This window comes from Salvelinus alpinus, chromosome 15 (genome assembly GCF_045679555.1).
Source record: "Salvelinus alpinus chromosome 15, SLU_Salpinus.1, whole genome shotgun sequence".
Taxonomy (NCBI): domain Eukaryota; kingdom Metazoa; phylum Chordata; class Actinopteri; order Salmoniformes; family Salmonidae; genus Salvelinus; species Salvelinus alpinus.
The window spans coordinates 18,157,337-18,173,923 of NC_092100.1; the positions used below are offsets into that span (position 1 = coordinate 18,157,337).

At 40.1% G+C, this 16,587-nt stretch overlaps 1 protein-coding gene and 2 long non-coding RNA genes across 4 annotated transcripts; 2 read left to right on the top strand and 1 right to left on the bottom strand.

Annotated features, from left to right (window-relative positions):
* The first annotated feature begins 122 nt into the window (after positions 1-122).
* On the top strand, positions 123-8,624 carry LOC139539596 (mediator of RNA polymerase II transcription subunit 26-like). 2 transcript variants are annotated; one of them, XM_071342679.1, is made up of 3 exons: positions 123-441; positions 5,865-5,942; positions 6,052-8,624. In XM_071342679.1, exons 1-3 carry the CDS (start codon positions 370-372, stop codon positions 7,711-7,713), a joined length of 1,812 nt encoding a protein of 603 aa, XP_071198780.1. In that variant the 5' UTR covers positions 123-369; the 3' UTR covers positions 7,714-8,624. The 2 variants fall into 2 exon arrangements, with proteins under 2 accessions (XP_071198780.1, XP_071198781.1); XM_071342680.1 differs by having other exon boundaries at positions 127-441; positions 5,868-5,942; positions 6,052-8,430.
* A 1,124-nt stretch (positions 8,625-9,748) lies between these two features.
* Positions 9,749-12,067, top strand: LOC139539599 (uncharacterized). Its single transcript, XR_011667967.1, has 2 exons — positions 9,749-10,236; positions 10,454-12,067. It is a non-coding gene; the product is annotated as an uncharacterized lncRNA (long non-coding RNA).
* Positions 12,068-13,024: 957 nt separating this feature from the next.
* LOC139539600 (uncharacterized) lies at positions 13,025-15,416 on the bottom strand. Its single transcript, XR_011667968.1, has 3 exons — positions 14,804-15,416; positions 14,301-14,451; positions 13,025-14,121 (listed from the first exon to the last, which is right to left on the bottom strand). It is a non-coding gene; the product is annotated as an uncharacterized lncRNA (long non-coding RNA).
* Positions 15,417-16,587: the final 1,171 nt, after the last annotated feature.

The window sequence follows — 16,587 nt, forward strand, 5'->3', positions numbered from 1 at the left end:
TGATACATTTCCATTCACAGTCGATGGCAGTGTACGTGGTGACATCTGACGTTTCTGTGTTACAACATTTCCCACCATGCACCAGGAGAGCGTTTTTCAACAGCAGAGAAACCGATGTTGAAAGACCACTGCCACAGCGTTGGCTACTGCCGAAGAGGCAGTCGAACACATGAGTAATCGATAGATCCTCTCTCTGGAGACAGTTATTCATTGCAAAATACATGAATACACCTGGACAAACAATAAAGCCCCATAGAATATTTACTAACACATCTCCCAAAAGGCCTGTGAGTGTCTAAGTCACCCACCCGTCTTTTCGGAGGATTCCTCGCCCTCGTCTACTGTACTGATCCGCACCACCGCCAGGCAATGACATCGGCTACGGCAACTCCGCAGGAGATGAGAGACCGGCTGATGCAGGCCATCGATGGCCAAAGCAATGTGAGTTAATTAGTTAACGTTTCCACAAATTTTAAGTGTCTGTGCCCACAATTGCAATGGTCCCCTATTGTGATTGTTTTATGACTAACGTCGACAGTGTACATTAGCTAACTACAGTAACGTTAGCTAACGCGCGTTAGTTAGCTGTAAGCCTGGTAGCTAGGTAGATCTAAGAGTTTGTTAAGCTAAGTAAATACTAGATACTAAGCCAGTTAATTAGCTGTGTAGTAACTAGCTAAACACACTGGACTCTGGACTGACCCCCAGCATGTTGATAGCTTCGTATAAACAATACCGCGGTGTTGCTGGTAATGAACCATTCATGTAAACTCGCGAGATCAGGCGGCTTGCGAGGCTAGCATGTTGACAAATTCGGTTCTCAACCAATAGTATAAATCAATCATTATTCTCAACCGTTATTATACCTCAGTGTTTTCAACCTGTCTCAGATATGCTAATAAGATAACTATCTGCTAACCTGTCATTTAGCACAGCTAGCTAGTTAGTTTTGACTTCGAAGCTTAATGTTAGCTAACTAGCAAGCAAGCTAACTACACTGGGGGAAAAAATATGAACGCAACATGTAAATTGTTGGTCCCATGTTTCATGAGCTGAAACAAAAGATCCCAGAAATGCTCTATACCCACAAAACGCTTATTTATCTCAAATTTGTTAGTGAGCATTTATCCTTTGCCAAGATAATCCATCCACTTGACAGGTGTGGGATAGGGCTTAATTAATTAATTTAAATTTACAGATTTCCTCATATGAACTGTAACTCAGTAAAATCAATGAAATTGTTGCATGTTGCGTTTTATTTTTGTTCAGTGTAGTTAAAGTTGCGAACAGTACCGTTGCCTAGGATTGTTGTAGCTAACCAGAGATAAAAACTGCGACTTTCCCGGAGTTTAGTCCACCACTCTTTTACTGATTTTAAGTTAGGACCAAGTAGACTGGCGAGTGTGTACATTCAGCTAACTGCTTACTAGGCACTGTAGCTAGCTAACCAGCTAACTAAATGGAAGAATGACCTGACCACTCAATGGAAGAATGACCTGACCACCCAGCACCAATGTCAGCAATGTGTATGTGTATGTGACTAATAAAATTTGATTTGATTTGATTTTGTCTTTGGTAATTAGCTACATGTAGCATTCACACACAGTCAGTGATTAGTAAAGAGAATTTGACACAAGAATGTTTAAATTGAAAGCGCACTAAACATATTCAGCACAGCCAGACTTGGATCAGTTTGTAGTGTAGGCTTAGTATGGGTGCCATCAGTCAAAGGCTACTTATGCTATTTGATATTAACAAAGTGTTCCCTTGAAAGAAATGGCTGAGGTAACCAAATGTGTTGTTGAAGTGACAACACATTGCAAGGATTCTTGCCAAGTCTGTTGGTCAGGACTTGTGGGCCTACCTATAATAGGCATTAGTGCTGAGCAATTTAGTGCTTTTTGAAGTCGGTTTGATTATAAAAAATATATATATAAAAAAAAAAAAAGAAGTCCCGTATTTCAGTTTAACATTATTTTTTTTACATGCATTATGAAATAATGACCGTAAAATGATAAGCTTTTTAATGTAAATTCCAAAGCCAAAAATAGTTAACATTCAATTGCCAAAAAATGAAAATATTCCATTGTCTCTCAGGTCCACATAGAAAAATAGGAAATATTGAAATATTTCAGTTGTGTATATTTCGTTTTATTTAATTTGATTATTTTTCATTCCTTAAAGTAATCTCGGCTCAGGCAGTAGCAGCCAGCCAGACAACCATCTAACATGACTCCGTTCTCCCCGTACTGTCTTTAGTCATCCTATTTAGCTAGACTAGCCTGCCTAAGTACTGTATGCTGCAGAGCTGTCAGATGATCATTTTACTAGTTTTTAAAAGTACATAAGGCATACTTTCAACAGTGGTGTAAATTAATACTTAAGTCGATTTTTGGGGTTTCTGTACTTCACTATTTTTATTTTTGACAACTTTTACTTCACTACATTCCTAAAGAAAATTCTGTACTTTTTACTCCATACATTTTCCCAGACACCCAAAAATACTCGTTACATTTTGAATGCTTAGCAGGACAGTAAAATGGTCCAATTCACAAACTTATAAAGAAGACATCTCTACTGGCTCTGGTCTGGCGGACTCACTAAACACAAATTCTTAATTTGTAAATGATGCTGGAGTGTGGCCCTGGATATCCGTACATTTTAAAAACACATTGTGCTGTCTGGTTTGCTTAATATAAGGAATTTGAAATGATTTTTACTTTTGATACTTAAGTATATTTCAAACCAAATACTTTTACTCAAGTAGTATTTTACTGGGTGACTCACTTTTACTTGTGTCATTTTCTATTAAGGTACCTTTACTTTTACTCAAGTATGACAATTGGGTACTTTTTCCACCACTGACTTTCACAAACTGTCTCTATCCGTCTCTCTCGTCGTAGTGTTGTGTACATTCCGCTCTCATGCGGCGGTGTTTGCGATCTGTGTGTATCTTACCCTAACGTAGCAGGCGTAAAAGTGTATCCACTTTGATCCGGAAAATAACAGCCGCAATGGATTATGACCATTGTATTTAATTACCACGTTTATGTGCTGAACTAGGTTGAATATTTGCTTCAGGAAAACTACAACTCTCAGCCCAGTGTCCCATATCTTAACTTAATTTCTCTCATGAATGAGAATGGGGTCATGGCTAGAAGGGATCCAGGTTTAATCAAATTAACGTCAGATTTGACTTTTCGCAGCAGGTTAGGAAAATTTATGTTGCAGCTTATGAGAATTAGGTTAAGGTTGGGAAAAGGTTTAGGGTCAGCTAAAATTTCAACTTTTGACATTACTTTGACCAGTGGTGGAAAAAGTACCCAAATCAAATTTTATTGGTCACATACACATGGTAATCAGATGTTAATGCGAGTTTAGCGAAATGCTTGTCCCAATTGTCATACTTGAGTAAAAGTAATGATACCTTAATAGAAAATGACTCAAGTGAAATTCACCCAGTAAAATACTACTTGAGTAAAAATCAGTGTTTGGTTTGAAATATACTTAAGTATGAAAAGTAAATGTAATTATTAAAATATACTTAAGTATGAAAAGTGAAGTAAAAGTGTAAATCATTTCAAATTCCTTATATTAAGCAAACCAGTGGGCACCATTTTCTTGTTTTTTTTAAATTTACGGATAGCCAAGGGGCACACTGCAACACTCAGACATAATTTACAAACAAAGCATTTGTGTTTAGTGAGTCCGCAACATCAGAGGCAGTAGATGACCAAGGATGTTCTCTTGATAAGTGTGTGAATTGGACCATTTTCCTGTCCTGCTAAGCATTCAAAATGTAACGAGTACTTTTAGGTGTCAGGGAAAATGTATGGAGTAAAAAGTACATACTTTTGCTTCACTACATTCCTAAAGAAAATAAAGTTGTCAAAAAAAAAAAAATAGTAAAGTACAGATACCAAAACAAAATGACTTAAGTAAAAAATACTTTCAAGTACTACTTAAGTACTTTACACCACTGACTTTGATAAAAGCTGGAATCTTTCTAGCCATGTCTGAGAAATGGTGTGATAGGCCCCTCCCAAAATGATTTGTTTAATAACTGAAAACCCCCTGAAATGTCATTTATTCACTCAGCACTAATAGGCATACACTGCTGAAAATAACCTTTCTCTGCCAAGGCTTACAGCATAATATTCATTGAGCTAATTCAGAGCTGAGATTTGATTTGGGTTGTTTATGTTTATATATATATATATTTGTGTGTGTGTAAACAGTTTTAGTTGAACATATCTTGCACAAAACCACCTTATTGTTGAGCCAAGTTTTTTGAATATGAATAAACCTAGCCAGTCAGATTTAGTGGATTGGGTAGGTTTAGCCTAATGCTCCTTACTGGTATGACTAGAATGGCAAACATTTGCATGTGTATTCTCAGTTTTGTAATCTCAAACTTGAAACTGCTATCGGTTTACATCCCCGGTACAGGTGCACATCTGAAAGTCCATTCAAATTTAGCCATATGCTTTTGTCCTCCACATTTTACAGGGGAAATTGCTGTGGGGTGCTAATCTGAATAACAGCCATTTGTATTTGATGATCAATAAAACTAAATTCATCATCAGTGAGATTTCTGTTAAACAGAGATGGCTACACCATGGAAATCTTGATAGACTACTAGCTGCTGACAGACTACTATTTGCATTGTACAAGTGGTTGAAGCTGTGTAGGCTAATGTTTGGGGGGGGGGGGTGACATTTTATGCGAGGCTAGTAGGCCTTAACATCAGTATCTAACTACTCCTGTATATTGTTTTTTGAGATGAGGGCTTGTCATTAAAACTAAACAAAATGTAAGACGGAGGGGAACTACCAAGAAGCTAGCCAGAGAGAGGCTCATTATATGAATAACTTAGTTAAAGATATTGTAGTCCTGCTGCTGCCTGCAGACATGACTTGTTGGCGACTGTCAACCTCTATACATCCATTGATCTGGGGAACGATCCGTTAGGCCTCATCTATTTAAAAATCATTTTTTAAAGGAACTCCGTCTGGCTTGCAACTTACTCTAGAAAGTTGTAATAGTAGAATGCACAAGGTGCCATTTTGAAATGAGGTAGTGCATCATCAGTTTTCCTCTTGTCATTTTAGTCGAGTACCCCGAACAGTACACGTTTTTATTGTAAGCCTGGACAAGCACACCTGATTTAACTTGACAACTAATCATCAAGCCCTTAATAAGTTGAATGAGGTGTGTTTGTCAAGGGTGACAACGAAACTGTACTTTTGTGGGTACTCGTGGACCAGGGTTGTGAAACACTGCCTTAGATGGCTTATCAGAAATGTCCAGATCAACTAGCCCATGTCAGGTAACGTTTTTTAACTAGGTGTTTTATCCCAAAGATTTGTTTGTTCAAGTCACTCATATCACATTAATACACATTAGACTTGGCAATATGTATAGAATTGCAAGAACATGAGCTTTAAAACTGCAAAATGTTCTCTGCACCCCATGACAAAATGTGTAGAATTGCAGGAAATAAGCTTTAAACCTACAACATTTTCTCTCCGCATACAAGAAGGGTGTGAACAGTTCTTGTGCCCATAGAAATAGAAGTGGTGTGCACATGCAGGGGGGATGCGGGATGTTCCCCAATGGTGGAAGGGGGTACTTGAGTGAAAAAGTTTGTAAACACCTGATCTAAGCCACTGACTATGGATGTCAGTGTGTGGTTTTGAATCCAATGGTTCAATGATTTGTTATATACACTCAAAGCTCTTTATTTACAAATATCCAAATGCCTCATCTGTCTTTGTAAATAGTAATTGAGGGTTTTCCTATGGACATTTTCTGTCTTTCTTTATTATGAATAGTTTTAACATGATTTGATGTTTACTTTCCAGCAGATCTGCAACATGGTGGCTGTAATGGAAGTAATTTCCTATTTGGAGAAATATCCCATCACCAAGGAAGCACTTGAGGTAGGTAACACTAGGGGTAAATATGCATAATAATATTATGTCAGCTCTTGGATATAGATGTTGTGAAGATGGGGTTTGTACTAAAGAAAACTTCCTGTTCTTCCTCAAGGAAACCCGCCTTGGCAAGCTGATCAACGACGTAAGGAAAAAGACGAAGGATGAGGATCTCGCCAAGCGTGCAAAGAAGCTCCTGCGCACCTGGCAGAAGCTAATTGAGCCTGGGCAGAGTGAGGCACTATCCAAAGGGCATATGGGTCCGCCAGCCGCTGCCAACGGTGGTATGCATCCCTGCCGGATGGACGTCTCCCCTCCAGCTGCTATCCCACCTTCAGGTAAAATGGTTCCGGAGCTCAAGAGTAGAAATGACTTCAACAACCGTTACTCCCACAAAGCGGAAAAGTCAGGCAACCGAAAACGGAAGGGGGAACAGAGGGACAGACAGCACATACCAGTGAAAATCTCCAAAATAACCGCCTATGAAAGAACACACAACTCACGACTGCCAACAAATGGAATTGGAGCCAGTCCTGAGGCTTTTACGGACACATGTGACCCTCATCCACATCTGAAATCAGACAAGGATGGTGCTGAGCATCTTGACATCGACAGGCTCAACAAAATCCCTGTCAACGCTGTCAAACCTCACCCTAGCTCACCGGGAGTAGCCAAACCTCCGAGCACTTCCACATTGCTCAAAACGGCTGTTTTGCAACAGCATGGCAAAATGGACCTGGCTGTCTCAGGAGGGGGGCCGCATCAGCCCAAACACCCCCGAAGCAACTCATATAGTCCCAGAAGTACAAAACAGGATGCGGTAGTTAAACTGTCTACGACCAAATCAACGACTCTACTGAGCTCAACTCGGAGCCCCAGGGTTATGGACAGCTCTGGACTGGGGCCCTCTCCTTTGCGTTCTCCACAGCTTTTAACTCCATGTATGCAGGGTTCCCTCACTGTTGGGCCTCTGCCTACAGAGTCTGCCCTTCATTGGGACGGACCGGCAGACGTGGACCAACGCCTTCAACAAAGCACCAGGAGACCTGACTCTCTGCACTCCAAAGCCTCGTCCCACAGCGAGGTGAAGGCAGAGGGCGATGGTTCTGTCACTAGCACAGAGAGAAAGAGGAGAAAGAAATACAGGTCCAGAGACTATACAGTGAACTTGGGTGGGCAGCCCACGGAAGAGACCACAATGCCATGTAGGTTAAAAGACCGTAGACTTACGTTTGACCCTGTAACAGGGCAGATCAAACCCTCAATCCTCAAAGAGTCTTACCCGGAACGGGAGGCTACAGTGGCTCCGGTCACACCAGAACTTCCTCAGACAGAACTGCTCAAGCAGAACCATTGTGCACAAAATAGCCCTGTTACTCCCAGTCCGTTTCAACAGACCAACTGGAAAGAGCTGTCAAGGAACGAAATCATCCAGTCCTACCTTAACCGTCAAAGCAATGTGCTCACATCATCTGGGGCTCAAACCTCGGGGGCACACTTTTTCATGTCTGAGTACTTGAAACATGAGGAACATCATATCAAAGAGGGCAGAAAAAAACACATGCTGGTACCAAATATCCCTGATACGGACTTACCAGGGGTGAGCCGAGAGGTCACAAACGAGGATCTCAACAGAATACACAAGGAGCACTGGCCTGGGGTGAATGGTTGCTATGACACCAAGGACAACTGGTATGAATGGACAGATTGCATTTCCTTAGACTCACATGGGGATGAGGGCAAGCTGAATATCCTGCCATATATCTGCCTAGACTGAGTTTAATGAGCTGTGGCTTCAAGAGGGAAAAATGGCACCTTCCTTGGCTGAGTGCAAAAAGGCAATTATCAATGGAAGAACCTGCTCACTCCTTTGCAGAGGTGGTGTAAGAGAGGCCTTGCTAATTGTGCTGCTCCCATAAAAAGCAAACGTTGATCAGTGTTCGATGGGAGAGAGCTCAGCTGTAGCATCACTGAGGTTCTTTGAGTGGAATGGGTCCATACATTGTCTGCCAAATGCTAAGAGTTTAAGGTGCCCAGTAACTTCAAGTATGGAACCTGTTTGGCAGGTACATGCTGGCAAAGAGAATGAAACGTGTGGTTATATCATGTATGCATTTATTTATCTCTTATTTAATTTAGTTAGTTACATAAAACAAAATTATACACTTCACTTATTCAATCAGTTCTGCTTGTCAGATTAGGTAAAACTGTGTTCTGCATATTTTCTCACAAAAATTGTTTGCAGTAGCAACATTCCATACCACCATACAACTAGAACGGTTCTTGCACCAACACTAACATCTTAATATACAGGGAAACTATCTGCAAAATGACACATTATGGAAATGTGCGAGTTAATAGCATTTTCTTTAGCTTTTCCTTTTTTCCTGTTTCTAGGTAGTAAAATATGAATTATAATGGCAAAGCAGATGATGCTACAACATTGCAACTATGAGGAAAAACAGAAAAATAAAATGTTTATGCTGGAAATATACTTGGTCCCATTCCTTTATATTGTTTGCCTTATGGAAAACAATGTGTTTCCTCAAACGGAGCCTTAGTGAATGTACAGAAATGTGTCTTTTTGTGTTCAGGAATGCAGAAGAGAACATATTTGCTACTTAGTCCTTTTTTAAATGGACACGTTGATACAGTATGTGTTAATAAAAATAAAAAAGCATATCGTGAGTGTCTTTCTCCCTTTCATGTGGAAAGCCGTTTGGGTCTTTGAGGGTCAAAAAAGATACACGTCAAATAAGCTTGTTGACCAATCAGGACCTGAATATGACTGCTCCGCACATACTTTAACGCGTTCCTAATTTTTTGACGTAGTGATTACACTCACTCGAAAAAAAAAGCTAGCTAGCTCATGGATGCAAACAATGTTCATCCCCAAAAACATAGCAAAACAACATCTGTTTCAGTAGCTATAGCGAGGTGTCATCTAAAATAACCCTAATTTATAAGACCATTCTTATTTGATTAATGGTGGTCGGACACATCTATGTGAAGTTAGCCACAATAGGGGATTTTGCGGTTAGCCTTCAAAGTAAAAGTACATCATTGACTGATGCAAATTAATACAAATAGTAGAATTATGCCATAATTGAATAGATCATGCTAAACGAGGTTGGAATGTTATATAAAATCAACAAAAGACTATTTGTTAATCTGACAAAAATATGTTGAAATCACACTGGATGTGTTATACTTTAGAATTGCATTGGGTGCATACTACCTTCACTGTACAGCCTTACCTATGGATTGTGGCTCAATGACATGGGTATCAGTCTACTCCGTGACACCCAGAGAACATTAGCGTCGTAGCTCTCATTGCGGACTCTGAAACAACTGTGAATTGAGTCACATTTATTGTCAACCTATATGTATTAAACAATATACCAGAGGACAAACAATACTGCGTTTTGGAGTCTGATAACTCTGAGGACATTGGAGAAAAAAGATCTTGGGTATTGAGTAGACTGATCTCCAATCTGTAGGTAAAGCTGTACAGTGCAATATGAATGTCAATACACACAATAGGCTGACTGGGGAGGTGATTTCACACAGTCACAGTCCTGCGATAAGCTCTACAATGCTATTATTTGCATAAACTTTTCACAATTGTGTTGTGTGGGTGTCACCGAGTAGACTGATACCCCATTTCATTGCATTATTCCACCAATTGTAACCTTCTGCATCACTGTCAAATAGGTACTTTTATTTTGACGGCAAACCGCACATTACACCATTGTGCCTAATCCTTATTGTGGCTAGCTTCACAACACTACCCTGTCTGGTTGAGCCCCATGGCTGCTTATATCGTTAGCTTTGGGCCAAATGGTTAAGTAGCTGGATAGCTATTTATTTTCATGAACCTAAGTTCAGTTTCAATTGGCGAACAAGTGGCTACCTAGCTAATACTTCAAAGGATCCCTAAATCATTGTTAAGAATAATGAAAATTACTGTAGTTTCTACTGGTCATTGTTTTCTGGCTGGTTGTATTGGTGCTAGCTAGGTACCAAGCTAAAGCTAGTTATCCCAAACACCGCTTCCATTAATTTCAATGGAAGGAAAGGGTAGAGGGCGGGGGACCTTTGGGCGGTGCGAAGGTGGCGTGGGAGGCGGTGAAAGAGTTAAACTTTACCCAACTTTATGCAAATCACCAGAGGCGACCACTGGGCGATGACCAATCATATCGAGTGGTTTGTCCCATGACGAATTTGACGCTATGCCTCCCAAGGCTGGAGACTTTCTTCAGCAAAGATGGCTGACAAAAATACTAGGACGGAAGCAAATGTAAGTGATTGAAACGTTAACGAATCATCCCAAAAATGTACAGTTGACAGGAATATGTTAGTTAATGTAGAGAAACGATTATGCATATTTTTTTTTAAATCATAAAGTTAATTTACGAAAATCGCGATTTAGCAAGCTAGCTGACTAGCTAACATTAGCCAGCTAGCTTTATGTCGTGACATGAGTATGAAATTGTAATTATGGTTGTTTGTTTTAGGGACTCCTGAAACAACCAGCAAACCAGGCTGTCGTCTTGTGAAACAGTGGATGTAAAGAATCTAGTAACTAGCTAAAGCATTTACTGCAAATTGAATGTAAAATTTGTTCAGCTTGCCTTGCTGATATTTGCCATGCAATGGAGATAGTTAGCTACGTTCTAGCTTATTGTGCAGTGTAGGATAAAAATACCTGTATATGCCTATGGATGTGTAGCTAGCTATCTAGCCGATCTCTGTATGGACCCAAACGTTTGGTATACATATTTGTTCAGAACCAAGCTATGAACCTCAGCTATCATAGCCAGTTGTATTAACTTCAAAACAGTCTGAATGACATTAATGAAGCCTATGTAGAGTAGAATATAACTTTGTGCCAAGGATTTGATTTGATTTATTTCACCTTTATTTAACCAGGTAGGCAAGTTGAGAACAAGTTCTCATTTACAATTGCGACCTGGCCAAGATAAAGCAAAGCAGTTCGACACATACAACAACACAGAGTTACACATGGAGTAAAACAAACATACAGTCAATAATACAGTAGAAAAATAAGTCTATATACAATGTGAGCAAATGAGGTGAGATAAGGGAGGTAAAAGGCAAAAAAAAGGCCACGGTGGCGAAGTAAATACAATATAGCAAGTAAAACACTGGAATGGTAGATTTGCAGTGGAAGAATGTGCAAAGTAGAGATAGAAATAATGAGGTGCAAAGGAGCAAAACAAATAAATAAATACCATAGGGGGAGAGGTAGTTGTTTGGGCTAAATTATAGATGGGCTATGTACTGGTGCAGTAATCTGTGAGTTGCTCTGACAGCTGGTGCTTAAAGCTAGTGAGGGAGATAAGTGTTTCCAGTTTCAGAGATTTTTATAGTTCATTCCAGTCATTGGCAGCAGAGAACTGGAAGGAGAGGTGGCCAAAGGAAGAATTGGTTTTGGGGGTGACCAGAGAGATATACCTGCTGGAGCGCGTGCTACGGGTAGGTGCTGCTATGGTGACCAGCGAGCTGAGATAAGGGGGGACTTTACCTAGCAGGGTCTTGTAGATAACCTGGAGCCAGTGGGTTTGGCGACGAGTATGAAGCGAGGGCCAGCCAACGAGAGCGTACAGGTCGCAGTGGTGGGTAGTATATGGGGCTTTGGTGACAAAACGGATGGCACTGTGATAAGACTGCATCCAATTTATTGAGTAGGGTATTGGAGGCTATTTTGTAAATGACGTCGAGGATCGGTAGGATGGTCAGTTTTACAAGGGTATGTTTGGCAGCATGAGTGAAGGATGCTTTTTCACGAAATAGAAAGCCAATTCTAGATTTAACTTTGGATTGGAGATGTTTGATGTCAGTCTGGAAGGAGAGTTTACAGTCTAACCAGACACCTAGGTATTTGTAGTTGTCCACATGTTCTAAGTCAGAACCGTCCAGAGTAGTGATGTTGGACGGGCGGGCAGGTGCAGGCAGCGATCGGTTGAAGAGCATGCATTTAGTTAGGATGCAAGTCGTATATACATGTAGTTATTACCATGCATGAGATCCCCACATTGTAGCCTGTATATTTCATATATTCAATGATCATGTACTCTACCTTGGCAAATAAAGGTGCAGTTCAGGTATGAATGTCTAAGATTATTTTTCAGTCATATCCAATACCAGGAGTATCAAATCCATTCTTTGAATGATGCGTGTCTGCATGTGTAACAGTTTAACTTTAGTACGTCCCCTCGCGCGAACCAGGGACCCTCTGCACACATCAACAACAGTCACCCACAAAGCATCGCTCCACAAAGGCCGCGGCCCTTGCAGAGCAAGGGGAACCACTACTTCAAGGTCTCGAAGCGAGTGACGTAACCGATTGAAACGCTATTAGCGCGCACCACCGCTAACTAGCTAGCCATTTCACATCTGTTACACATGTATGTATTACAATTAAACACTTCAACAGTGTTTACCAATCTTGGTTCTGGGAGATCAATGGTTACACATTGTAACTAAGACTAGAAACAGGATTTAACTAGTTAAAGGTTGATTTGTAATTTATAAAACAGTACATGTTCTATGAATCATGTAAATACTCTAAAACCCATTCATCTCAATATCTAATGCCCTTCATCTGCATTGATTTGATAAACACAGGATAGGTATAGTATTTCTGAATAGGTATAGGTATAGTATAGGTATAGTAAGTCTCTCATCAAATGAGAGACTTAATTTCAACCAGTAGAGAATGTGAAATGCTTTATTGAAAGAAGTAGTTCATTATCCAAGTGTTATAAATACATACATTAAATATTATAATTGTAATATAAATACAAATCCAATTTGTACTTCAATGCACATCTGTTGTGCATTATAAAAACCGAGGAAGAGGCATAAAAGGGAAAGAGGTAAGAGCAGGGAAGGCAGCATATGATTAATGAATCAGTGCTACCCAAATATTCTCTCAGTTCATCAAAATTACAGTGTTTCTAGTCGGCCCAAAGGTTATCTTAAGAGCGGGTAAGGTGGCAATGATGGGACTGGGGGTTGGCATCCTCTCATGTCAAAATATATTTGCAGACGAGAGACAGAGAGAGCATGTTTAAACCTTGTTTTTATTTTTTTATTCAAACATTGTTAGTCATCAATCATCAGGAAGTGAAATGCAAAACTGATCTTCGATAATTAACTCTGGGACTACTGCATCTCTATTTCAATGTAAAGCATCTCTTTAATAATACTTCCTGTTGACCTGACCAAGTGACCTCACCATGCTATGCCCTCTATGTAGCCAGGTCAGATGCGGGAGGGGTTCACCTACACAGCTGATATAACCTAGAGGATTTAGGAAGAAGAGAGGGGTGAAGTGAAGGAGAAAGACTTATTGAGAAAATAAGGTAGTTAAAGACAGTGTTCAACAGGAATTTGTACGTGTGGCTTCACCTGGTGTCCACACTAAGTGGCTACGGAGTACTTTATGCTGAAAAACAATATAGCGTAGTTATAGAAATAATGAAGTGTCTTACTATTCTCCATGGTTGGCCTTGCCTATTTTTTGAAGGTGGAAGGATCCAGTTATACACCTGAGCCTGCTTACTGCACAACACAATTCATCAATCAGATTGATACATGTGTTTGGGTTATAGGGTGTCTAATTGTTCTACATTTTTTCATTATGGGTGATTTAAAATAGCCTGTTTTCGTACCGACATCACACCCTTACCTAAACAGCACCCTCACCTGAGAAGTAGAAATCAAAGGGAGAGAAAGTGGGAATTGAATAACTGCAGTTTACATAGCTAAGTAAATGGAAGAATACTCTTATTGCAATGTGAATGGCTCTTAAAAGAGCCTTTGGTTGTGCATAGTGTAGTCTATGGCGTTGTCAGGGAACAGCACCCTCTTAGTAGAAGTAGGAGGTGAAGATCTTCTCTCTTGCTGCATTGTTGGACCCCATCCTTGAAACATCCTGCAGAGCAGCAGACTTCTCCTCTGGCACATGGCGGCGAGCTGCAGATCCCCTCCTGGTCCTCGTGTCCATCCTCATGAAGTTATGCAGGACACAGGTAGCCTTCACACACCTGAATTCCTCCAGGAGGCAGTCCCTGGTGGCCCTGGTCACCCAACCTTGCAGTGCCCTACATGTTAACTGTAGGCAATCGTTTTGAAGGAATCTCCTGTTACAAGGTATCTGTAGGAATATGGAAGACAATGTAATTAGACTTTTACATCACCAGGTCATTGTGGATTACTAAAGTATAATATCCCTTATAACAAATCATGATAACATTGGATTGATAGATGCATGTGTAGCATGTGACAATTACAGGATCATTTCAAGGATAGCATCACAAATGAATACATAAATACCACTTGAAGCTTGATGAGTTGGTCATTTGAATCAGCTGTGCAGTGCTAAGGCAAAAACAAAAATGTGCACCCCTTTGAGTCCCCAGCACTGAGAACCACTGCTCTTCATTGGGACCTCTTCATATGTAGACAGGCTTTCATAGCTCTTTATCTGAGAACAGAAAACCTCACATTTCAACGCACTGAATGTTATGTTACTATTATTTCCGTCCTCACATCTAGAGACAGGAACTACACAAAAGTACCTGTCCTATCCAGAATAGCCTACTTTCTTACTTTGACAGTTCGGGCTGAAAGCTAGCTAGCTACCTACAAATGCATTTGGAGTTTGTTTTTTACAGTGATAAATACATCAAGATAGCTAATATGAAGTTAGGTAGCTGATGATATTTAATTCACTTAGCTAGCTATCTATACAGTATGTGAAGTTGGCTAGATAGCTAGCTAGCTACAGTGCAGGCTAATAATGCATCATTTAACATTTTCGAAATGTATTTACTTACTTGAATAGGTTCTCCCAGCCATGTGGACAATTTGAAACAGGGTAGCAAAGTTTGTCACCAGAGCGTTTTAGAGGATATTACTATTTACTCATTTAATAATCAGACCTTCATACAAACTTGCTAAGCTGAATTTTTGACGCACGGTCAAAATGCTGCCAGCGAGTCACAATAAGCGGCAATTTAACGCTATCTAGTGTACATGCCCGGTTAACGAACGCGGTATTGTAAACAAATCGTTCATGGCCGGTGTTTGCAGACTTTTTTTGTACAGCTTTGACAGTGTTACTGATAGTAGTGGTTGCGCTTGGCTTGCACGTGCAAATTCAGAACACACAACATTCTATATTAGAACTGTGTTATTTGAAGTGCCAAATTAAAAGCTTATGACGTATCTTTTTTGACATGCAAAAACCAAAACGGTGTTCCATACTATAGTATTCTTTCAATGGAACGGTGTGCCTCAGGACAGACGAGCGCATCAACAATGGCTCGAATTTTAAACTCAATATCCGCATTGTAAACAGTTAAATGAACTCTCTTTTGAGCCCGTCTTTCTCAAAGTAGCCTACAACATACATTGGACTTCAATGCGCTATCCAGATGACATTTTTTGATAATCTCCCTAGTTTCTATCTCTGAGCCCTCTGGTGGATGAGCTACTATCGCTCTGCACTGCAGGTGGAAATGTGTGTTGGGCCTATAAAAACGGTGTGTGCAAAATAAATACAAAAAAATGTTATTCTGTAAATATCTACAACACTGGAGATTTCTTTAATAGTAAATATTGGTATGGACAACCAGACATAAACGATGTTTGTTTTGCACAATCAAATTAACTGAAAACATGATTCAACGTGGAAGTGTTTAATTATGCATGATAAATATGTCTATAACAGATGTCAAACTCATTCCAGGGAGGGCCGATTGTCTGTGGGTTTTCGCTCCTCCCTTGTACTTGATTGATGAATTGTCACAAATTAGTAAGGAACTCCGATTGTCTGGGGCTTAATTGAAAGGAAAAAACTAAAACCTGTCGACACTAAGTCCTCCATGGAATGAGTTTGACACCACTGGGCTATATGGCTGCATTTACACAGGAAGCCCAATTCTGATATCTTTTTTAAATAATTGGTCTTTTGATCAATCAGAACAATGTGTAAATTATGTGGGACCTCAGCTGTACCTACATACTGAGGACGCGTTCCTCTGCAGTCCTCTGCTCAGACGTTGCTGACGACTGTCAGATCTTACAACGCCTGGATAGGTATTTTATGTGTCAGCTAACCACATCATAGCAATCTTATAATTTTTTTTTTTAAAGATTAACAAATATCAACAAACAAAAGATAAGTCATAGCAATCTGGTGCCCGATTGCACAGTCAATGAAGTGACACGGAACCATTGTCTCAGCCTTCATTCCACAATGGTCCATTATTTTATAACTCAGTGCAATGGATCATGGCTAGATGGGATACAGATTGCCATATTGACCTCTAAGGTTGCTTTTTAACTAACCCTTTTCCTAGCCTTAACCTAATTCTCATAACCTGCTACGTAAATTCTCCTAACCTGCGGCTGCTACGAAAAGTCCATTCTAACATAACCGGTATCCCTTCTAGTCAAAACCAGTGCAACGGTCTGAGCAGGGGAATGCGATCACCATCTTTGGAGGATGTTTGTTTGCAGGAAGTGACGCAATGGGCTAATTGGGCTTGTTTGACATTGCAGCCGACAATGGGCTTGCATCAAATAACTACTAATTATTATTTGTAAATCAGTCACA